This window comes from Sander vitreus, chromosome 5 (genome assembly GCF_031162955.1).
Source record: "Sander vitreus isolate 19-12246 chromosome 5, sanVit1, whole genome shotgun sequence".
Lineage (NCBI taxonomy): Eukaryota > Metazoa > Chordata > Actinopteri > Perciformes > Percidae > Sander > Sander vitreus.
In genome coordinates this window covers 34,288,931-34,314,308 of record NC_135859.1, presented here as the reverse complement: position 1 = coordinate 34,314,308, position 25,378 = coordinate 34,288,931, and the positions used below count along the sequence as shown (strand labels likewise).

Here is a 25,378-nt window from a genome sequence, read left to right as displayed (position 1 = left end):
GCCCTACTTTTCACGCAAACATGGAGCCAAAAGTGCTTCACATAACAAAATGAAAACAAAAAGAAAACAAAAAAATAGATGTGTGGGTAGTCTTGCAGATTTGTTTAAGCAAGACTAAAAAGGAGGTGAAAACAAACACACGTACACTCACACACACACACACACACACACACACACACACACACACACACACACACACACACGTGGGAGACTGCAGGCCAGTCTATCCAGGCTGCTTGGAGCTGTGGCATGAGATTTGCGCGACTTTAAAGTGGATCAGTGTTTTGTAATGAATGGGTTGTTTTGGTCGGAGCCTGCCTATTATTAGCTCCGGAGGCCTTGCTTTCACTGAGAGGACGGCCCGGGCTGCAGCTCTGCATCGCACCGACAGGCTTGACATCAGCGTCCGTATTTGTGCCAATGCAATCGGACTAATCGTGCTGATCCAGCGGGGGCGGGGGGAAGGTTTGCTGGAACATCTGCGGTCCTCCTCCGCCTCTTTTCCCCCAACACTTGTTCCCTTTGCCTCGAAGATGAAGTTAAACACGAGCCGCCGTCAGGTGCAAGCCGCTTCCGATGGAGCCGTGCTCTCCGTCTCGTTCATCGACCAACCCGATGCAGCACTTCCCTATGTTGAGGTAAGAAAGAAATAACATGTTTCCTGCAAAAAAATAAAAACTGGTTTTATTTCCGTAATGTAGCTGTGTGTTGTTGCGATGCGCGCGGAGACAGATAAACAGGCTCAAGAGTCAGTGACGGCGTGTTACATAAGGTGGAATAATGCAGCAGAGCCTCATGACTAGTGTCTCGGTGGTGCTGGGACTGCTCGCTCCTTCTGGTAGGATATGCTCTGTTTTTATCACCGTTGCTGTGCATGATAACTGAGGCTGCACGCTTATTTGTTGATGGTTTATTTCGGAGGATAGTCTGAAGGCTGCGTGGTTTATGTAGAGTATTTAAAAACGATGAATTAATTCGGGATTTGCGCAGTGAAGATGAACCGGAAAGGGCATGTGAATGAGCAATATTAGAGGCGGTGTATCTGTGTAATGTCATCCAGGCCCAGCCTAAGGTCACACTGTGACTGTCTGATGTTTTTATATATAAATGGAGGTGAGACTTAGCCTATAGGGATGCAGATTGTGCAGTCAATGAGAGGCTGATTTTATGAATGGCTGCAAAAAAAACAAAAAAAAACCCATCATAGTAACCCGTTGTAGTAATCTCCAGGGCATTGCATACAAGTAGGCTACATACAAATATCCTGATATAGGATTGTCGTCCTAGAGAACCAGAAATGTGGTTGTAGTGTATATTAGGGCTGCACCTTACGATTGTTTTCATTGCCGATTAATGGATTTAGTTGTTTGGTCTATAAAATGATTACAAATGTCATCAGTGTTTCCCAAAGCCCAAGATGACGTCCTCAAATGTCTTGTTTTGTCCACAAGTCAAAGATATTCAGTTTACTGTCACAGAGGAGAGAAGAAACTAGAACATGTTCACATTTACAAAAGCTGGAATCAGAGAATTTAGACTTTTACTTCATATAAAATAACTCAAACCGATTAATTGATTATTCAAATAGTTTGCGATTAATGTAATAGTTGACAAGTTCTCGATTAATCTTTGCAGCTCTAGTGTATGGTGACCAAAAGTGATGCTTTATAGGGACGCGGCCAGTTTTTTGTCTTTCTTTCTTCATGTCCTCTGGGTCCAGGCTAGAGCTGGGCAATATATCGATATTATATCATATCGTGATATGAGACTAGCTATCGTCTTAAATTTTGGATATCATAATATTGTAATATGGCATAAGTGTTGTCTTTTACTGGTTTTAAAGGCTGCATTACAGTAAAGTGATGTCATTTTCTGAACTTACCAGACTGTTCTAGCTGTTCTATTATTTGCCTTTACCCACTTAGTCATTATATCCACATTACTGATGATTATTTATCGCAAATCTCGTGATATTTGATTTTCCCCATATCGCCCAGCCCTAGTCCAGGCAGGGACAGGAACACCAGGAGCATCTGACCTCATTCATAAGAAGTGAGCACCATCTGAGAGTTTAAATATGAATGACTCTTCTGATCAAAGGTTGTCCTTCCCAGTGCAGGAAATCTTTCAAGCGGGAAGATACTGCTGGGAAGAAACTCGGATGGTGATTTGGCGTTTGAGCACATAGACTAAGTATAGATCTGGCCCATGATATGACAAAGCTTGGACATTACAGAACACAGATTGTAATGTCCTGTGTGCTGTTAGGGCACTAGTAAGAACTAAAGTAAGGCAACAACGCTAGCATGACAGTAGCCTTCCACAGCGGTTATAAATGCCATGTCTATATACTGCTGTTGATGCATAATCAGTAATAGATGGATGGAAAATTGTCTGACATACAGAGACAGGGGCTACAGTTCCCTTGGAAACCAGTCCAGCTACCTAAATCATCAGAAACATTTTGTACGGAAATAGTTTATTTACCTATTCCCTCCATTTCATTTAATGAAGGTGTATTTGTGCATGTCAGATTTGTAGTACTTATTGTTATAAACCAGTATGGTTTGGGTTGTTATATAAGACCCGTAAACAGGGGAAAGGTATTTTAGGCTTGCAGATGGTTGATGGGATTACAGAAATATCTGCATAGATTTGTATTAACCTTTTTTAACCCATAGTAGACAAATAATGCGGTCATCCAATCAACTTCTTTTAGAAGTCCCAAGGCCGAGGTGCAAGCTGTGGGGTGATCTACCCCGAGACTTTGGAACAGGTTCCCCCCTGACATCCGCACTAGACCTGCACGATTCGGGGAAAAATATGAACCACGATTTTTTTAGCTTAGAATTGATATCATCTGATGCCACGGTTTTTTTCTCACAAAGTGTAATGTTTATTGCACACATGAACCATGACAAAACAAAACATATTGGCAGTACCAAACATAGATTTTTTTTTTGGCACCTATAGCACATTGTGCATCACCCCAAGCCTCTAAACATAGAGGCTTCAATGAATAAAGAAAATAAAGTACATACTGGCCATTTAAGTACAGTAGACTACCAAAAATAGTGACATATAACACATTGAACTAAATATGGCCCTGATACAGGCTCTATCTGAACTCCTTGAACATGTCTTAACATAATTAAAACATGTCAATCAACATGCTGCAGCTACAGCTTCAGTCTCTAGAGAAATGGAGTTTGTCAACTGCCAATTTAAGTACAGTATCAAAAACAGAATGATTTCTTAGCACACTCTTTAACTGCTTGCCTTTTATAGAATTAACATTCAACTGGCCATTCAAGTAGGTTACCAAAAATAGAAGTTTAACACACTGTGCTGAATATGGCCCTGAACATGGCTGTAAATAGGCTAATTGAAACGTCTTTCGTAGCTCTTGCCTTGTACGGCTTCATCATATTGTACTCTGTGGTGACGTTTGAGGATTTGTGGTGTTACCTTGCGGTGCTGCAACGAGGGCAAAAAATGCCTTGCAAATCCCATCAGACTGACTCTCGTCGTCTTGCTTGAATCCAAAATACCACACCACCGAATGCGAGCCTTTTTTCGGAACGAGTTCGGTTTGAGACTGAGTGTTTGGCTGATTCACGTCACTAGTAACTGGGTTTTCATCAATATCCATTTGGTTTATTTCCAAACTACCGCGCTCACTCGACGAGTGTGTGAGAATTCTGTACTATGATTTTAGCTCAGCGTTCAACACGATACAACCACACATCATTGTAAATAAGCTTTTGATGATGAAGGTTCCAGGTGTATTTATCTCTTTCATTCTAAATTTCTTAGAGAACAGGTTCTCAATTTGTTAAGCTAAACTCAAAACTAAAATCAGACATGATCATGACAAATGCAGGTTCACCTCAGGGAACTGTTTTATCACCCTTTCTTTTTACCATTTATACTGCAGACTACCGTCCACAGCAGGCAAGCTCTCAAGTTGTTACATTTGCTGACGACACAGCGCTCATTGGGTTAATTGAAAATGATGACTATAGTCACTATCAAAATGAGATAAAAGCTTTTGTTGATTATTGCGACACTCATTTCCTAGAACCCAACATTAAGAAAACTAAAGAGTTAGTAATTGATTACAGGAGAAATAAGACGACAACTGAGGCAGTGGACATCAAAGGTTCAGTAATAGAAAGAATGAACGCATACAAGTATTTGGTCATTGTTTTTAATGATAGGCTAACATGGTCAGATCATGTTGACTTATTGATGAAAAAATGAAGTCCATGTGTATACTGTATGAGGAAGTTGCAGTCCTTTAAGGTGAATACGGATGTGGTGAGACTGTTTTTTTATGTCAGTGATATGTAGTGTTTGGAGCTACTGTGTGGTGGGTTGGGGTGGGAATGCTGGGATAACCGAGAAGGCTAGGATTGATAGAGTGACTGAAAGGGCTGGAAAAATGGTGGGACAGTTAAATACAATGGATAAAGTATATGATGACGTCTGGCAAAAATGACACAGAAAATAAGGAGGGACCGGGTCACCCTCTTCATGGTAATCTGACTGGTAGGGTTATGGAACGTAGTGATAGGCTAAGGACTCCTGTGACACGAACTAAGCGGTATGCTCTCTCTTTCATACCTCAGACTATCAGACAGCACAACCAGCACTTTAAACGTACACTTTTATAATTTCTGTACTGTAATTATGTATTATATATTGTATTTATTGTGTTGTATTTATGCTCTATTGTTTATGGGCATTAAATGAGAACATTTTTTTATGAGCACTGTAATTTCCATTTTTATGGATGAAATAAACTTGACTTGACCTGAGTGAAACACGTGACTAAAAGGCGCTTTGTCATTGGCTGAGGGTGAAGCCCTGTACTTTGTGAGAACTGTCCTACCAAAATAAAGGCCGAAAAGGCCTTCTTTTTTTTTCGAGATCACGATTTTATAACGATTTATCATGCAGGCCTAATCCGCACTGTAACAGACGTAGCTCTTTTTAAATCTAACCTCAAAACTTATTTATTTAGACTGGCTTTTAATACATAGTAGCGCAGTGACATTTTCCTTTCTTCCTCCTGCTTTTACGTATCCTTCTCTGATTTAACTGTATGTTGTGTTTTATTCTGTGCTTAGGATACAACCTGCTGGTTGCTGTAAAGGGCTTGATAAATAAATGTTGATTTATTGATTGATTGATAAACAGTTTATTTTGTAATGGGTTATTATTATGTGTTTTTTCCTTTACAATTTAACTAAAATGCTGCACATTATTGCTGTCTGTGTTGTGTTTTAAATTGTATTTCATGTCATTCTAATACCCTGTTTACACGTACATGGTTATTTTAAAAAACGGAGACATTTCCCTTCGTTTGTGCCCTTCGTTTACACGCAAACGGAGAATTCGCCTCTGAAAACGATTCTTTCTAAAAACTCCGGCCAGAGTGGAGATTTTGGAAAACTTTGTTTGCGTGTGAACTGAGACAAACGGAGGTTTAGGCAGCCGAGGAAGTGAGGAAGAGAAGAGAGAGGAAGTGATTCGTTGCTGTTGTTGCTATTTTCTGGATTCTCATTGGCTAACGTGGGCTTGAGCTTCTCGTTACACTGCCACCTACAGGTTTGGCATGCTCATGATGGCATTTACGGCATATATACACAGGTGCGTGTAAACGAACACTTTTCTGAAAACTGACAGCTGTGCACGATGTTATTTTTGAAACCGGAGAGGTTGAAATGTCTGTTTATGAAAATAGCTGGCCACGTGTAAACGTAGCATAGAACTGTATGTATGTCTAATGTACTTTATTTCCCAGCCCTCCTTTCCTTCCCCTAAGTGGCTTTGTTAATGACTTGCCTGTAAAAAATAAAGGTGAAATTAAAAAACATTTTTTTTGCAGTACTGGGCGTGTTGCAAACTCTATGGATTTAAAAATAAAATAGAAATACTCCTTTTGTTTGCTTGTCCCTTTAAATTGTTCTCTACATAAGGAGAGAGCAAGGACAGGGGACTTGTGAATGGGCCCAGGGAAGTCACGAGACCGTCCATTGATATCTCTGCAGACAGAGCGAGCGGTGCGGATGAGGAGTAGTCACGGTGTCTTTTAGCCGTACCGATCAATGTTCCTGTCTGTTCAGGACAATAGTTTAGGCTTTCAGATGCTGATGCAGCTTCCTGTGCTTCTTTGTGTTGTGAAAGGTCCCAGCTGACAGATTCTGACATGGACTATGAGAGGCCAAACGTTGAAACTATCAAGTGTGTGGTGGTGGGAGACAATGCAGTCGGAAAGACCCGCCTTATCTGTGCCCGGGCCTGCAACGCCACGCTGACTCAGTACCAGTTACTCGCCACACATGTGCCCACAGTCTGGGCAATCGACCAGTACAGAGTATGCCAGGAGGTGAGTACGCAAAAGATGTAAAACCGCAGAACTGGAGAGCTTCTTTGAACTAGTCCTAATAAAAAAAGATGGTGTTCTTTGATAGGGGGCATGGACATATCCAGTGAGCATCAAGAAACAATCCAATGCACACGTCAACGAGTGCCTCGGGTGTGCCGAGTGTGTGATGTTTTTGAGGATTTAAATCTCTTGTGACTCAAACTATATCTATACATGAATACAATACAAAATGTGCCTGTTGTGAATATGTTACATTCTGTAAAAACTCTGAACACAAGCCTCTGTCATCTGTTTTAATTGGTATCATACATTTGTATCATAAATTGTTACACTGCTTTTCTCCCTGCGGATTTATCTGCATGGACCTACCTTTAACAAATCCTCATTTCCTCTGGTGCCCCTTTCTTAACTTTCTACTGTCACGTCATCGAAGTAACAACAAGTCCTCCAAACTATACAATATGAGTCGTGTGCTCCTACCCTTTAATACGACCCACAAAAGACAAATAGTCTTTAAACGCTTCAGATGTAAAGTTATTCGCTGTCAAAGTGGCGCCAAAATGAATGGCAGTCAATGGAATGCTAACGGGAGGTGATGGCTTGGTATCATCAAAATGGCGCCATAGGAGCTACGCGTTCTGGGGAGAGGCTTATCTCCTTGCTCCTAACGCGCAAATTTGGCTCTCTTAAAGTTTGTCACCTTACTTCCTGCTTTGCTCCCGTCATAACTACTACGGCCACTTGAGGGCGGCGCCACTATAAATGTAAATATGGTTAGAAACTGTTTAAATTCTTGTGCGTCATTAGACTTCATTTGACTTTGTTCTCCGAGCTCGTAACTGCTTTCAGAATCAACTCAGAGATCAAGCCAGTAGATGATTTGATACAAACCACAAAACAATCATGATCAAATTGTTTTGTTTCATAACCGTGCCTAATTTGCCCATTTAGCTGTAAGCATTCACACTAGTGACTTACAGAAATGAAACATCCCTGAATGTGTCATCACTTGCTAGGTATTAGAGCGCTCCAGAGATGTGGTGGATGATGTCAGCGTGTCCCTTCGTCTCTGGGATACTTTTGGAGACCATCATAAGGACCGGCGTTTTGCATACGGCAGGTGAGATGTTGTAAAAATGTAGGGCTGCAACTAACGATTATTTTCATTTTCGATTGTTTGGTCTATAAAATGTCTGAAATTGATAAAAAAAATGTAGGATCAGTGTTTCCCTAAGCCCAAGATGACATCTACAAAAGTCTTGTTTTGTCCACAATTCAAAGATATACTCCTCTGTGACTATTTACTGTCACAGAGGAGAGAAGAAACTAGAACATAGTCACATTTAGCAAGCTGGAATCAGAGAATTTTTACTTTTTTCCATTAAAAGTAACTCAAACCAATTAATCGATTATCAAAATAGTTGGCGATTAATTTAATCATTGACATCTAATCCATTAATTGATTCATTTGCAGCTCTAGTAAAGTTCAATGTTAGTCTTCCAGTATGTGTTCTGGTGCTTCCTGAGTTTATGAAATCTGTCCTGCGCCTTCACTTCAGGTCTGATGTGGTGGTGCTGTGCTTCTCAATCGCCAACCCCAACTCTCTATACCACGTGAAGACCATGTGGTACCCAGAGATCAAGCACTTCTGCCCCCGCGCTCCTGTCATCTTGGTGGGCTGTCAGCTGGACCTGCGCTATGCAGACCTGGAGGCAGTGAACAGGGCACGGAGGCCTCTAGCTAGGTACTGAGACTTATGTTTTAACCACAGACTGTAAAACATAATGGACAAAGCTTCCTGGTTTGAAAAGTGAAGCAAATGCTGAAGCTCCTTTAAGCTGCGTTCTATCTAATTTCCAGCAGGGGGCGACTCCACTGGCTCCAAGAAGAAGTCTGTTTCTATAGAAGTCTATGAGAAAATGAGCCTATTTCTCACTTGATTTATTACCTCAGTAAACATTTTCATAATGAGTTTATGGTCTCAATCGCTAGTTTCAAGTCTTCTTCAATACAGCATGATGTTCATTTAGTTAATTATGGTCCCATTTATTTTAAAATAGATGATAAAGCAGGGGAAGCTTTAGGACCTGTCAATCAGGACAGAGGCTTAGCAATGCTAAACATGCTAACACTGTGGACATTAAAATAGACCTCAACTTGTTTTTGGCTGTGTTTTTATCTTAAACTGTGACCCTCTCACTGTGTGTTTTCACTTCATCAAAGTTAACTGGAATGTTTTGGTCGCCGAAAAATGTCTTGTTCAGCGTTTTGCCAACCAAGCTAGATAGCTAGCGCTGGCGTTAGCTGGTAATTTAAGGGAATGTTTGCAGATTTTCTGTTCTGCTGTACATGCAGATGAATGGTACCAGTACCCGGAGGTCTGTGTTTACCCCCCATTAATTCTCCACTGGATGACTCACTTCAGAAGGGTTGAAAATTGGCAACTTTCCCTCTTTATCGTTTAGCTTAGCGCAGTACCATTGCAACCATAAACAACACCGCGTCATCCTGCCCATCTCCACTATTGTTAAACGTTGTCACAAAGTTTTATAAAAACCAAGGTCGCAACAGCCAAATTGCCAAACTCAAGGCTTCAAAATGAGAGTCCACAAACCAATGGGTGACGTCACTGCTGCTATGTCCACTAGTTTTACAGTCTGTGGTTTAAGATTTAAAGAGGTTGTTTGAGAGATTTACTCTTTTCTAGTGCCAAAATAGCTTTTGATATATTTTTTTGTTTTTCAGACCGATTAAATCTAATGAGATTCTTCCTCCAGAGAGAGGCCGGGAGGTGGCCAAAGAGTTGGGGGTGCCATATTATGAAACCAGTGTTGTTGCTCAATTTGGAGTCAAGGACGTCTTTGATAATGCCATCCGAGCTGCGCTGATCTCACGCCGACACCTGCAGTTTTGGAAATCTCACCTCAGAAATGTCCAGCGGCCTCTCCTTCAGGCGCCCTTCCTGCCACCGAAACCTCCCCCACCAATAATCACTGTGCCTCCTCCACCAACCACTACAGAGGAGCATCCAGTCGGTCTCCTGGAGGACCCGCACTGTGCTGACGTCATCCTGGTGCTGCAGGAGCGACAGAAAATCTTTGCACACAAGATATACTTGGCGACATCCTCTTCAAAGTTCTATGACCTCTTTATCATGGACACGCGCAACGAGGAGACTGAAAGGCCATCTCGGGGCCCTCTCTCCGGCAGGGAGCTGCTGATGCGTGCTGCTAGCTTCGATGTTTGCGAAAGCAGTGACGACGGGGACAGGGCCAACCTGAGGGCCTGCACTAGTGACGGGACTCTGAAAGACTCTGAGGGGGCCCGACGGGGCAGAATACTCTCTTCATGGAGCCGAGCCTTCATCAGCATCCAGGAGGAGGTGGTAGATGACCCTGTCACGTACAGCCCCAGGCCCATCACTGTCGTGCACATGGATCAGTCCATGCAGCTCGGGCCTTTCCGATCGGTGCTTCGCTACCTGTACACAGGTCAGCTGGACGAGAATGAGAAAGAGCTAATGCACATTGCACACATTGCTGAGCTGCTGGAGGTCTTTGACCTGCGCATGATGGTGGCAAACGTGCTTAACAATGAAGCCTTCATGAACCAAGAAATCACCAAAGCCTTCCATGTACGGCGCACGAACCGAGTCAAAGAATGCTTGGCCAAAGGCACGTTTTCTGGTGAGTGGAAATAATGAATTTGTATGTGTTCATTTGTTCTGCCTGAATAGAGTGGATGCAGGTGTAAGTAAGGCAACGCATTCTCATGAACGGGTTTGTATGATATTTTATGAAAACTTAAGCAGAACAACGGTGACCAATAAGTTTAGCGATCTTTACATTTCAATTTATCCAAAAAAAGGTGACTGTGAGCCGGGTACAGAACACCTTGAGTTTATGCTCATTTCAGTGGCCGTTGCAATTAAGTGTAGCTGACAAAAGGTGACTGTGAGCTGGGTACAAGGCATTGTGAGGTCACGGTCTTTTTAGCGGATGTTGCAGTTGAGTTTATCTAAAAAAAGGTGACTGTCGTGCAGTGACGACAGTTAAGTTTAGGCATAAAAACTAGTTAAGATTAAAAAAAAAAGATTGTGGTTTGTGTTAAAACACCAGCCTCCTCAAGTAGTCCCAAGACCAGACAAGAACACCCGTTTCCTGGGTGAAATACTTGTGTTTTTGGGGGCACCCTGGTAGCTCACCTGGTTGAGTGTGCACCCCATATGCTGAGGCTCAGTCCTTACCGTGGTGACCCAGGTTTGAGTACGACCTGTGGCCCTTTGCTGCATGTCTCCCCCCCCCCCCTCTTTCCTGTCTTTAGCTATCATATCAAATAAAGGCCAAAAAGACCCAAAATTTATCTAAAAAACAAAAAAAGTCTGATGTTTTCCCCTTAACTTCTTCCGGGACACAAACTCCACTCCCCCTCTTGAAAGCCCTGTGTTTTAGGAGCCAAACTTCCACCCTGACCAACTCTGTATGTGGATTTTCGCGCTCTTAAACAGCAGCAGTCAATGTAGTGCATACAGTAATAAATACGTGGAATGCATACGAATTACAGTGTTTTACTTTTCGTAGCTATATGAATGGTTCAAGAGAACAGCCTGAACAAGACGGGAGAAGTTAAAGTCAAATAGACACAGACAAATGTTTCATGTTCAGTCGACATGTAACATACATTTGGCATAAATGGAACCCCATACCTGGTTGTGATACAGCTAGAAGAGTAATGAAAATGTTAAGCTGACGGAGATGTGCTTCATGAGAACAACCTGAGTATGTAAGGTGTTATTTGTGTGTCATTTCTGTATTTCAGATGTAGTATTCAAGTTAGATGACGGCACCATCATGGCCCACAAGCCTTTACTCATCTCGAGTTGTGATTGGATGGCAGCTATGTTTGGTGGGCCTTTTGTTGAGAGCTGCACCAAAGAGGTAATACATCAGTGGTTCGTTGGGCTGTGAAATAAGACCAACAGAGCTCAAGTACAAACCAAAGTCAGTAATTCCCGGTGGCATTCTTATTGCCAGTTGATTTATAAAGCAGTAGCATTTAAAATGTAATTACTTTATAGTTACACAAAGCACAGCAACAATCCTAACTCAAAGATCATTGCATGTACTGACATGTACTGATAAAGTAGAGCACCAGTGACCTATGTGGTCTGAACAACAGATTATTTAATTAGAGGATTGCTGTTGTAATACAATTACGCCGGCTTCCATGATCCAAACATGCTGTAGTTCTGTGAGCTCAGTTTGTTTTTCTACCTTACCAGTACATGTAAGGAATACTTCTGCAGGTAGTTTGAGATTTAAAAAAAAAACAAATTTTCAAAGCTATTTTCTTTTCGATTTACTGACCAATCGTCAGCTTTGAGACACTTCATGATGTTTTGGGACTATTGTTGTTGCTCCTGCAGCTAAAGCAGAACTGAAAAAGTAAAACACAATTTTTAAAAAACAACTAGATTTTCTTTATTTTGATTTTCATTGCATCAGAAACATACACAAGAGATTAAAGCTGCAAGCAGCGATGGCTGGCTTCCTTTCAGGTGAAAAAAATTCTATATGTTCCTAAAGATGAGATCAATGTTCCCACCAAATTTCGTGAACATCAAAGAAACTTTTTTTATCCCAACTCTCGCATGCTTTTTTGTGGGGGCTTTGGAGCCAGCTGGCTACGCCCGGGCCCAACCACTGCAGAACTTTGTGTCAATTTTGTTTTTTTCGAGCATCCCAAGTCCCTCAAAAATGCGATTGCACAGCAGAAAAATAATTATTATTTCAAAAACACTAGGTTCCATGCACTTTCAGTGCCAGGGACTGTTGGCATTTTCATGCTCGGGCCCGAAAAAAGTAGATTTCTTTCGGTTTCCTATTAAATGCGAAACACTGCAAAATCCTTTGGCCCTTAAGTCGTGAGTCTGTTTTGTTGTTCCTATGCTTTCCCCCGTTTTATTTTGATCTTTTACATATTCTACTGTTCTTGGCATACCTGTTCTTGATATATATGCTGCCTCTGTTCCTTGTTCCTCATTTGAGTGTCTGCACTTTACCAACCGTTTAATTTGGACTAGATTAGATTAGACTTTATTATCCACCTTAGTAGACATTTGTCTTTGGCTTCTTCAAAACATTAAAATACAACCATGACACCACAAGTTAGCAAACATTAAACATACAACAACAATTGTGCAATGAGCAGAAAACAGCAGCAGTAGGTGGAAAGGAGGTAGGTTAAGTGACAGCCTACAAGAGAACACATTTAAAATACTTGGGTCTTCCCTTGTGCAGTCATTTTGCATTCAGTGCATGTATGGCAAGGGGAATAAAAGACCTCTTATTCATATTCCGGCTCGCCCTCGGGACGGCCAGACGGAAGCAACTCAAACTCTGTGTGATTTTGTTTGTTTTCTGGTTTCTCACTTTGTTGTAAAGCACTTTGAGCTACACTGTCTACACTGAAAAGTGCTGAATTACTAAGTTCATTATTATTATTTTTATGTGTGACTGTGCCATGTTCCTGTTTGTTAGGTGCTGTTTCCAAACACAACACGCAGCTGTATGAGAGCTGTGCTAGAATATCTCTACACGGGGCGGTTTTGTTCTCGGTCTGATCTGGATGCAATGGAGCTTATTGTCCTTGCCAATCGTCTGTGCCTCCCCCATCTGGTTGCACTTACAGGTACTATTTTGGTATAGTTATTACCCTGTAAACCACAGCATTGTATTACACAAAGCCATTGTGCTAATGCATACAGTGACTAGCTTTTATGTTCCTTTTAAGAGCTCTACACAGTAACAGTGTTGACGGAGACGGCGATGATGGGGGCCGACATTGATGGAGACGTGCTGGTGTACTTGGATATGGCTCAGGTTGTATGAGATGTCAATCATCAGTAAAAAGAAGGCACTTAAAGCTCTTATATAATGCTTTGGCAAAGTGGAGTTTTATTATTGAGGGCATTTCTCGGGGAGTGCTGCTGAAATAATCTTTACTCCTCCAAGGTGGAGCCAAAGGAACTCTGTTTTTCAGAGTGCAAGTCAGCTTTTTGGTATAACTAATGGCGCCTGGATCTTTGGGGCAGTTGGCATTTAGGATGTACCGTCGGAGTCAGGCTCAGCACTTTAGCTCATCTCATAACTCAGCTGTATTTCAGCCTCAGCTGTAGCTCTTCAGTGTCATATGCAAGGCTGGATTCCCAACTAGACAAAGTTGCTCAGAAACAATCGTTCATTTCTTCTGTAATATGCACCATTAAAGCACAAAAATAAGATATAAAATGAAATGGAAGGGGTCTAATTTCTCTTTCTAATCTTGGTTTTATCGAGGAGCCATGTGTGTATCTTTCAGATGCCATGCCAGCATGCTAAAAATAGCATGCTTATGTTAGTATAAAGCTCTTGAGTGCAGCTGATGAGCAACACCTTAACCCTTGTGCATCACTAGGGACTTTTGTGGCTTTTTAATTTTTTTATTTAGTTGTTAATGGTGATTTGTATGTTCCACGGACAGTTCCACGGCGCCCAACAGCTCACTGGCTGGTGTCTTCACCACATCTGCACCAACTACAACAGTGTCTGCCGCAAGTTTACCAGAGAGATGAAGGCCAAATCTACAGGTAACATACACGTGATCTGGTTTAATGCCCTTTCATTTGTACTAAATACTAACCTGACCTACAGTATGGATACAAACTTGAGTGTCTTGTTTGGCCATTTTGAACATAGTGAGATAACATGTTTAATAGGCTTTAATGGAGAATTTTGGTATTTTCAATTTAGACTCTATTTTCCCATGCATTTGTATCTAAGTGACGAATGTGAAACAAAAATCTTTGAAATTGGTCCAGTATTGAGCGAGAACGCTGTAACCGGCATCCGCGAACCAAGCTGCAATGTAACTCTAAAGGGCAAATGTACATCAGAATCAGAATCAGAAATACTTTAATAATCCAGGGGGAAATTATTTTTGTTACCACTCCAGGTATACAAACAACATATACAAACAACATGTATTATCCAGACTTTTAACATATATATTGAAAACAAATATACAGTAATAATATATAACATATGAAATGTACAGTGTTAATGTGCAAATAGTGCAATAAAAAAGAGAAATGATTGTCTATGTTTGAGATGATTTCAGAGAGGGGGTGTTCGACTCTCCGAGGGAGGCGTCAGTCGTCAGTTTGCGTCCACTAAAAGTTCTGTTTTTGCCGCTGACAGACTCAGATTATTATTATTAGATAAGTGTCTGACAACATTATGGAAAGGATCCCTACAGAGATAGACTTTTTGGTTTTAGAGTAAGATCCTTTTTGTTTAACATGAAACAGCCCTGAAATCGCCAGACTCCATTTAAATAATCAGTACTTTTAGCGTGTATAGAGTCAGCATATTTCCACATGTAAATGGGTGAATTAAGGGTTTATTTCAACCAAACCAGAGTGGTGATTGTTGGAACAGTGGAAAGATGAACCAAGACGGCTTTTGATAGTTTTATTTTGTTTCTGTCGACTTTGAATGAAGTGTGTTTTAGGATGATAAAATTACTGTTTATTTACATGGAGTCTGGTGGGGCTGTTTCATGTTAAACAAAAATGATCTTACTCTTTAACAAAAAGGTCTATCTCTGTAGGGATCCTTTCCATAATGTTGTCAGACACTTAGAATAATAATATGAGCCTGTCAGTGGTTAAAACAGCACTTTTAGTGGATGGAAACTGAAAGTGCACAGTTGTCCATTAATGTTAGATTTCAGCTTGTTTCGCGGCTGCTGACTGCAGCGATCTTGCTTAATACTGGACCAATTTCAAGTGTTCAAAGCGTTGTTCCCATCAGTCACTTAGGGCGTTTTCACACCTACCTCATTTGGTCCGGACTTTCGGATTTTTCAGTTTGATCCGAACCAAAATTTACAGGTGTGAAACCTCCCCCAGACCACAGTCCAGATCAAAAGAACAAATTTTGGTCCGATATAAAGAGGTGGTCTCGGTCCGGACCAAACTGAACCATGGTCCAGTTCGTTTATAGTGTGAAAGCATTTTTTGGATGGTTCGGACTTTCGGACCAAATACAAGAAGCTCTGGCAGGCTCTCCTTGTGTTACAAGACCGGGGAAGCTCCTTTAAGGAATAGCTCGGTGCTTAGTGTGTAGGCTACATGAGAGAGTGTGACGGTGAATGCTCTCAGAGCAGACAGCTGCTGGCTATCAGAGCAGAGAATACATCAGCAGGTTACTTGTTAAGTTGTAGTAAATTAAGGTGACCAGATTTCTGAGACAAAATCCGGGGACATTTTCAGCTCAGAAGCGTAAATACCTCCAAAAAAGGTCATGTTTTTTCTTTGTAAAACTTAAAACGGGGACACTGCCCCAGGGGCGTCACTAGACTTAGCTGCACTGGGGCACAAGCCCCCCTAGGGGGGGTCCATGGGCATGCTCCCCTGTAAGAACATTTAGTCTATTTTAACATTTAAATGCATCAATCTGGTGCACTTTGAAAAGAAATTAGAGGTTAGACTTGATTATTCTTATCTATGGATGGAAATATTTGTGCTGTAGCCTGAACTATTTTGCACTTCAGAATTATAACCATGCACACACACAGGTGGAATAGTTTTTTCTTCATATTTTTGCATTAATGTCACTAGAAAGCATACCAGTAGAAATATATATTCATATTTGTAAGTGGGATATATATATAAGTTGTTTTTTTTGCCTCATAAAGGTGAAAAACAGTAATTGCTGTGTCTCTATGGTCCTATCCTGTCCTATTGATGGTAGCCTACTCGTGGACATTGCGCCGTCATCACATGCTGTAGTAGGGGGGCCAGCCTTGATAATCCTGCTTAGGGGATCACATAGACAGTGAAAGTTGCAAAAAAAGTTTAAATTTTGTTTGTGTAGTTCTTTAAAAATAAAAAGGAAACTTGTTTTGGGGAGAATAATAATTATTACTATTAATGAATTACTCCGGGCTGAGATTTCCTAGGAACCAGAAAGGCTCAGGATGCTGCAAATGTTGGTATAATATGAAAATGGCTGGTGGATTTAAGACAAAAAAATAATAATTTATTGAATGAATCAAATATGAACATATCTGTCACTGTCTGTGGCTTGTTGATCTTGACATTATTAGTTATTTCCTATCCTGGCCTGGGACACACATTCATACGCAGGGCATGAAATTAACACCCGACCACCCGCCAAATGCAGGTGAATTTTGCAACTGGCGGGTAACACGGTCAGTCTACCTGTCACACTGGCAGGTAGCCAATGAGAATTGAGTGATTCAGACGCGTAACTATCAGTAAGCAGGGTACGGGGTTGCTTACAGGCCCGGACCAATCAGGGGCCCGCATCACTGGAAGACATTGATTGACAGCCGGGTCCCACTATCACATTTTCATTACTCACACAATCCCAGCAGTCCCACGTGCAGCCACTGACCAAGCGGGAGTGAGAACGGGTTGATCATTTCCTAGTTTCTGATATGAAGACGAGACGTGTGTGTGACTCCAACATCTCACATTTGACAACAAAACGTACAGCGCAAAGACCGTGCAAAACATTTCAGACCGCCGTGCCAACCTGTATACATTTCAACATCAATGTACGCTGTAACGTTTATTCACTCTGAAGTCGCTGAAAGCTGCTGCTGTTTCAATCCTGTCGGCTGTCTGCAGCGGGCGGGGCTGCTCAGTTCCCCCCGCGACTCATACACACACACACACACACACACACACATAAACAAACACAAACACACACGGTGGATGCAGGAAAAACCGGAGATGAGACGTACAGGATGACCTAAATTGAGGACAGCTACGCTCGTTATTGTAAGTGCAATGATACGTTAAAGTCCAATAAGTCCTTTATCAAACCGTATGAATGTGTGTCCCAGGCCAGGATAGGAAATAACTAACAATGTCAAGATCAACAAGCCACTGACAGTGACAGATATGTTCATATTTGATTCATTCAATAAATTATTAATTTTTGTCTTAAATCCACCAGCCATTTTCATATTATACCAACATTTGCAGCATCCTGAGACTTTTTGGTTACTAGGAAATCTCAGCCCGGAGTAATTCATTAATAGTAATAATTATTATTCTCCCCAAAACAAGTTTCCTTTTTATTTTTAAAGAACTATACAAAAATGTATAAAAATGTAAACTTTTTTTGCAACTTTCACTGTCTATGTGAACCCCTAAGCAGGATTATCAAGGCTGCCCCCCCCCCCCTACTACAGCATGTGATGATGGGGCAATGTCCACGAGTAGGCTATGTTCTGGTCGAGAAATGTAAATGTGAATTAATTGTTCTGAGTCTGCTTTGCTAGGCTGCCGTGCATCATTATTGGTGCGAGTACGTCGCCTAGTGGCGAAAATGGGTAGTGCATTTTGTGAAGTTATTGTTGTTAACTAGTGGATGAGTTTAGTTCCCACACGTTCAAATGGTGAAATACTGCTGTACGGCTGTTCTATACATGTCGGATCCTTGGAGCAATACGTCCGTAACTGTTCTTTTGGTTGTTGTACGCAGATATCATAATTAACACTTATGTGAATATGTATGCAATAATATATTAGTTATTAAGATGTAATTTCATGTTAGCGTAGCTCATTCTTTTTCCACGTGTAAGTTATGCTAGCGCTAGCTGCGTGTGTATATGCTCAGGCTAATACGTGTGTGTATGAAAATGTGAAAGGAATATTTGGCTATTTAGTCATTATATTTTTGTTTGTATTCCTTAGTTTTACAAAAAGAAAACAATGCTTGGAGTGAACTCTCCACCTTAAGAAGACGTCAAACCAGCTTCATTCATTGCCTTGTTCGCTATCTGCCTAAGCATTGTTAGGACACAACTGCTAGGACAGAATAGGCTACCATCAATAGGACAGGATAGGATCATAGAGACACAGCAATTCCTGTTTTTCACCTTTATGAGGCAAAAAAAACTGGCTGGTAAAAAGTCACAGTGGCAGGTGGATTTAAATATCCACCTGCCACTGTGACTGGTGGTCAAAAAAGTTAACTTCAGGCCCTGTTCATACGGTTTGATAAAGTACTTATTGGACTTTAACGTATCATTGCACTTACAATAACGAGCGTAGCTTTCCTCAATTTAGGTCATCCTGTACGTCTCATCTCCGGTTTTTCCTGCATCCACCGTGTGTGTTTGTGTTTGTTTATGTGTGTGTGTGTGTGTGTGTGTGTGTGTGTGTGTGTGTGTGTGTGTGTGTGTGAGTCACGGGGGGAACTGAGCAGCCCCGCCCGCTGCAGACAGCCGACAGGATTGAAACAGCAGCAGCTTTCAGCGACTTCAGAGTGAATATAGTGAATATCAGAAACTAGGAAATGATCAACCCGTTCTCACTCCCGCTTGGTCAGTGGCTCCACGTGGGACTGCTGGGATTGTCGCGAGTAATGAAAATGTGATAGTGGGACCCGGCTGTCAATCAATGTCTTCCAGTGATGCGGGCCCCTGATTGGTCCGGGCCTGTAAGCAACCCCGTACCCTACAGAGAGACAGTCCGTCTGTCCAATCAGGAGGCTCCGTCCTCTACTAGATAGGTCCTACCTTTTCCGGTAGAAGTTAATGCCGTTTCGTTTTCCTATTTGCTGTTGTGTTTTCCTTTTTGCTGTTTTCATGTTTGCTGTCGTGTTTTCATATTTGCCATTGTGTTTTTCTATTTGCTGTTGTGATTTGCACTTCAGGGCCACCGTAGAAATGACCTTGAACACAAAAACATGGGAAAATAGGGTCCAAGTTTAAAAATACTGAAGTTACACTTTGGCCAAAGCAAAGATGGCCAATGTAAACAAAATATGTCAAAGCAGATACAGTAACTACAGTAGGCCTATACAACAGCTTCTTAAGTTTCTTTTTCCTTTCATGAATGTTGTTATTTTTGCTTTAAGACATGATGGGGGTTAAGGCTGTTTATGTAAAATATAGTTTTAACAATTTCTACACTATACTGTATAAGATTTCCTCTGTAATGTTTTCTAGCACAATTATTATTGTAAAAAATATGCAAATATCACTTCAGATCTGTTTCTTCCTACTTATACAGTACAGTATGTGCAGCATTTTGTGTTATGACCATGTTGAAATGCAAAAACTAATGTAAGGGGAATGGACTATTGAAAATGGACAATTGAAATTCCTACGTAGTCTTTTCAAATCCCTAAGACAGTTTATTCTGATGCAGAGAACCAAGAATACTTTGAGAAACATCGCTGGCCACCTGTGTGGTATCTGAAAGAGGATGACCACTACCAAAGAGCACGCAAAGAGCGCGACAAGGAGGACTACCTGTACCAGAGACGGCAATGTAAACGCAAGTGGCTCTTCTGGAACATTCCTTCCTCCCCTAACTCAAACTCTCCTTCTTCTGGCTCATCTGCTGTCATCTGACCCAGCAGTAAGGCCAGGTCCACACTGATGTACTTCAGTGTGGATGCGAGTTGTTAAAGATACAAAAGAAGGTTAACACTGCTGGCTAGGTACGCCCCAATTATTCAGGCACTCAGTCTCTCGTCCTGTTTGTTTGCCTCTGCAGTCAAACAGCACTCCTCCAGGTCTGCAAGGTCAGCTCAATCTGGCAGTTAAAGTAATGAGTTTTGTTCCTTAGATTTTTAGCTTGGTGTACAAGAAAACTCAAACCTCAGTGGTATGAACTTCACTGACAAACGGCACAGTGTAACTGGCGCAAATAACAACTCATATTCCACCGAGTTTTTAAGTTTCAAATTTACAGGACTCTGCTGGCACAGAACTTTCCACCTGTGATCATAATTATCATCAATTAACCTGAAGTGATTACCAAGTGCTGCTTATCAGCTGCAACAACCAGCAACTCAACACACTCAACTTCTCAGTCTCAGAGATATAACACTTTGCCCTTAAGTGTTTGTACAATCTATCTACCAAACTGTGTGTACAGTATGATCTCATAAACAGGATGTAACGATAGTATGCCCTGCCAGGAATCCATTATTGAAGTCACATTGAACTCTAACCTGCTGATTGTGATCGTGTAAGCATAAAGGAAAATGGTGTCAAGTTCCACTCTTGTTTATCTGTGTACAGTCATTCTATTGTTGATAGTTTGTGCACGGCTTGCAATGCTGAAAGTGATGTGAGTCTGGACCAGGGGTTGATGCATAGACTGTAAAAGTGAAGCCAACATATCTGGATCGCCCCCTGGTGTCTGGCTGCAGTACAGGTCATAAGCCCCGCCCCCTCCATGTTAGCGACTGGACATGGGCCAAACAAAAAAAAAATCAAAAAACATGTAAAATAATTTTTTGCCAAAGGTTTCTGTCATTTTAGGTAGTTTTATTTTTACCGTTTTCAGCGGTGATCTAGAATGAAAATCTGCAGAATTGAACCACCTCTTTTTCTCTGCATGAGGTGGACGTGTTAACATTTTTATTTGTATTTGTTGAAAATCTGCAGGGAATTCTGCGTCAGCAGATTCCGTGTGGCCCTGCTGATCAGGCTGATGTTTGTTCAAGTGTTTATTTTTCTGATAAGTTTGTTTTTTATTAGTTATTTGATGGGTTAAACGTTATGATTGACAGCTGGGATTGACTCACGATCAGCTGGACCAATCACTACGGTGCAGACTCTAGCTCCCAAATTACAAGATGGCTGTGCCCACATCCGGGATACTTTGGCTTCACTTTTATACAGCGGGAGGAGGTGGAGACGCATCGTCCATCTTTATACACAGTCTGTGTTCCGTAAACGCTCAGCGTTAACGTATTGTGATCTTGTATTTGATATTTGTGGCGTCTTGTCACCAAAGGGCTTTGGTTTACATGCATTCAGTGTCCACAAGAGACACAAAAGATCCCAAATCAAGGAAAATATCTGCATTTTCTGCAAAAAGCCAGCAAAAACAAACCAGATCGTGAAGATGTGTTGCTTGATGAGGCTTGTTAGCACACATGTTTCCTGAGTCCCTCAGTTTTACATGGAATGATTCAATCACCTTGATCACTGTCCAGTGGAATGCAACACATAATGCATCTCAGAGTCGACAGCAGCTTTTCCAGAGCTGAAGCGTCCACATGTTCATCATATACACATCATGTTGATTTGGCCTTTAGAGATTTATTTTAGTGGATCAGAGGATGGCCCCTGACTGTCTCCAGTTGGCTGTGTAAAGACTTGTACATGCAGGAGGATTCCTCATGCCTGGGTGACGTTATCAATACTCTTCTATACACCTTAAGCACTTTTTGGACTCTTCTCTTCTCTTTTTGGACACACAAGAACCTCCAGTAGCAGCATCCTAGTGAGCGGCACTAAAGACAGTATGGTGTCATCACGACACGCTGCTGCAAATTTAAGAAAAAAAACTGTGGAGAATACAAGACCATGATATTTTAAATGTTTCAAAAAAAGGTTGTGAAGAGGTTTAGATCGGATAATTTTTTGTGGATTTGTTTTGCACATCTCATAGTAAATGTTCAAGAATGTCCTCTACCGTTGATTGTAGTATGCACTGCAGCATTATTTGGATTTGTAAGCATGGTGCTCAGTGTAGATGGGTAGTATTGTCAATTGTACAAAATGTCAGACAAACTACAAGTAACTGGCATCACTTTAATGTGCTATTTTACCTAATGTTGTGCACTGCAGGCAGTGAGCAGAATTGAAGTATTACTAAGTAATACATGAACTGAATATACACTTGACTTGCATTTAGTTTCTGTGCAGCTATACAAACTGTTGTTGGAAAAAAAAAAAAAAAAAAAACTCAAACGCTCATTGTGCTGACCTCCAGTTACAGTTATTATATATTATAGTTTCCAAGCAAATTACAGGCAGTTCAAACTAACTTTTATAGTTTTGGCTAATAGTAAAAAAGGATTACAGTGCAAAGTAAAGTAGGCAAATGTTTCTATAAATAACATTATAAAGACTTGTGGTATACCAAGGCATTCTCATGAACGGGTTCATATGATGGCGTTCGAAAACCTATGCACAACAATTCGTATGATATTATCATTACAGGGACTTCGGTAACATGACAGTTGAGTTTAGCGGTCTTTACAGGTAAATTAGCCGAGAAAAGGTGACTGTGAGCCGGGTACAGAGCACTGTGACATCCCGGTCTTTCAAGCAGCCGTAGCAGTTTAGTTTTACCGATAAAAGGTGACCGTCATGTGGCGATGGCAGTTAAGTTTAGACACCAAAACAACTAGTTAAGATTAGAAAAAAAGATTGTGGTTTGGGTTATAGTGGCCCACTTAAGTAGTACTCCCGGGACACGAACACCTGTTTCCTGGGCGAAAGTCTTGTGTTTTCCCCTTAACTTCTTCCGGGACACGATCTCCGCTCCCCTGCTTGAAAGCCCTGTGTTTTATGTCCCATCCATCCACCCCGAATTTCTCCCTATGCGGTTATTCGTGCTCTTATACATCGGCAGTCATCGTGGTGCATACCGTAATAAATACGTGGAATACATACGTAAGAATGGTTCATGAGAACAGCCTGGGTGCAACCATATAAAACATGCCATTGTTAGCAAAAAAAAGTCATTTCTGATGGCAGCATATGTTAAAGAAAGGCTAGCTTTAATCCTAAAATCATATATTTAGAGCCCAACAAACAATTTAGACGGTTAAGTGGTATGAATCAATTCAGTGAAAAAAATTAATTTCTTGCTTGTATTAATTCCTGATCGAATACCTAGACTGCATGAACAGGGCCCGCCGAAATAGATAAAGTTTATTAATTGTCATTTAAAGTGTAAGATATAGATATAGAGTAGTGGTGCTGGTGCTCTAAGCAGTAGCTTCAAATTGTTGTCAATTACATTAACTTGTGTCTATCGCTGAGTAAACATAAGATCTGTCATTTTAAATATCTTAATTGATCAAATCTTTTGGCACACATGGTCAGACATCAGGCCGATAGAAGGATGAGATTCTTTTAGAGCCAGCTTTATCCTAATTCTGAATGTTTTAATATATTAGACCATCTGTCTTATAAATAATAATGTCCAGTTTTCACACAAAATATAGCTTAATATAATCATTTAACAGCAGGAGGGTCTATAGTGTTATCATTTGCCTTAGTGGTGTGAGTGCATTGCATTTTTTCAATGAGTCTTCTGCTGATGTTTTGCATCAACAACACCTCATGCCTTAATGTACAGCGTGGTATCGAAAGTGTAAACTAGTGTTACTGTGGTTACTAGTTTGTTTGCTCTCTGTTCAGTTACCATGGTGCTCTCTAGGTTGTGTGTGTCTCTGTAAATGTACATAATTCATAATTAGTTTGATCGATCGATGAGTGTGCTTTAGTTTGAACACTGCGGAGGGTTTATGTGCTTTTCAAAGCCGTAAACGCAAAACTAATTAAAGACTCTGACCATCAAGGCCGCACTAGTCTGACATCACGACAACACATCAATTTCTGACATTAACCATGAAATGAATGCAGGGATTTAAATCTGTTCCATTATTTTAAAGAAGCTTTATGCTAATGATATCCGATATATTTTGGAGTCTGCATAATTACAAAATGCCGAGACAGGGTGGCTATTGGAAGTTAGCTGTAACTCAAACGTGTAAATAGAAATTGTGTGATGACTTGTAATTTAAACTTGGCATAGCAACATATAGACATATAATGAATAATGTTTTTGTACTATGCATACTGAAATGTCTGACTTTGGAATTACAAACTTGCACTGCTTTGTAGCACCAGGTTCTATTAAAATTACATTAGATGGTATAGCAGCACCATTATTAGATATGTAGACAACATCAGGTAAAAAGAATAAATAAAGAATTAGATAATAAATTACAAAGAAGTTGTCACTGGGGCCCTTTTCCATACGTTTGGGTGCTAATTTCACCGCTGCAGAAAAGCACAAACCAAAGGGAGAGCTTTAGCAGCACCAGGAATATATTAAATATGCTGCACAATCACTACTGCATAGTTTAAGAGGCCTTGTTCAGAAATGGTTAAACAATGAAAAAAATGAAATATAAATAAACATATATATATATATATATATAAAGAAAAAAACTTGAATGTTTTTTCAGTGTTCAAAGCCTGTATGACATTTTCCTTCGTCGTCAGGTATTTTTGTTCTCAAGAGCTGTTTTTATTGTTTAGCAGCTGTACATCTGAAATTCTGTAGCATGTGTTCTTGAAAATGTGTAAATAATATTTACTAAATAAAAAAAGGAGCAATGTGTGAACTTGTGTCAGTCATTTTTAACAAAACATTTAACATGCATTGTTTACTAGCTAGCTAAAAAGTCAGTTAGTTAGCCTGCAGCTATTCCTTAAGAAAACGTTTCATTGTTTGCTAGCTAACAGGTCAGATAGTTAGCCCAAAGATCCTCTATAAAGCCTGTCTCAACCTGTAGCTATTTCTTGCTAGCTAAAACGTCAGTTAGTTAGCCTGTAGCTATTACTTTTCCCCCCCACAACTTTATGTGTAAATTCTCACAAACGGCATGCGACACGACATACAGTTATGCCTGTAGCTATTCCTTAACAAAATATTGCATTGTTCAAAACTTTTTAGGTTAACTGACTTTTGAATCAAAATGTTATTTACTTACTTACTTACTTACTTACTTATTTACTTACTGTTTAAGTCAGCAGAGAAACTCAAATTTCTTCTAAAAAAATGTTAAACAAATTAATGAAGCAATATGGCCAAATAATAGCTAATAATAATAGCTCCACAGCGATGCGGAGGAAGGTCTGGCTAGTCCACACAGCATTCCGGGATGGGAGAAAAACGTGCTCTGGTTTATTGGCATTTCTTTAAACCAATCACAATCATCTTGGGCGGCGCTAAGCGCCAGACAGAGCAACGGTTCCTCTGCAAAATAGCCTCGGGAAGGAACTTGTTTTGGTGGAACGTGTACGTTCAAAAGTAGTTTTAGTCGTGCAACAGAAAACTCAGATTGGACAGATAATCT

The 25,378-nt window shown here is 40.7% G+C and overlaps 1 protein-coding gene across 1 annotated transcript; it reads left to right on the top strand.

The window, feature by feature from the left end:
- Positions 1-226: 226 nt before the first annotated feature.
- On the top strand, positions 227-24,596 carry rhobtb2a (Rho related BTB domain containing 2a). Its single transcript, XM_078251621.1, has 10 exons — positions 227-638; positions 6,193-6,394; positions 7,411-7,514; positions 7,954-8,139; positions 9,141-10,081; positions 11,214-11,332; positions 12,935-13,085; positions 13,188-13,276; positions 13,917-14,022; positions 19,627-24,596. Exons 1-10 carry the CDS (start codon positions 577-579, stop codon positions 19,830-19,832), a joined length of 2,166 nt encoding a protein of 721 aa, XP_078107747.1. The 5' UTR covers positions 227-576; the 3' UTR covers positions 19,833-24,596.
- Positions 24,597-25,378: the final 782 nt, after the last annotated feature.

Excerpts from the sequence above, each read along its gene's own strand:
- rhobtb2a (XM_078251621.1), top strand. The coding sequence starts at position 577 with ATGGAGCCGTGCTCTCCGTCTCGTTCATCGACCAACCCGATGCAGCAC. Across the intron at positions 8,140-9,140 it reads GCACGGAGGCCTCTAGCTAG|ACCGATTAAATCTAATGAGA; the intron begins GTACTGAGACTT and ends TTTGTTTTTCAG. Across the intron at positions 13,086-13,187 it reads CCATCTGGTTGCACTTACAG|AGCTCTACACAGTAACAGTG; the intron begins GTACTATTTTGG and ends GTTCCTTTTAAG.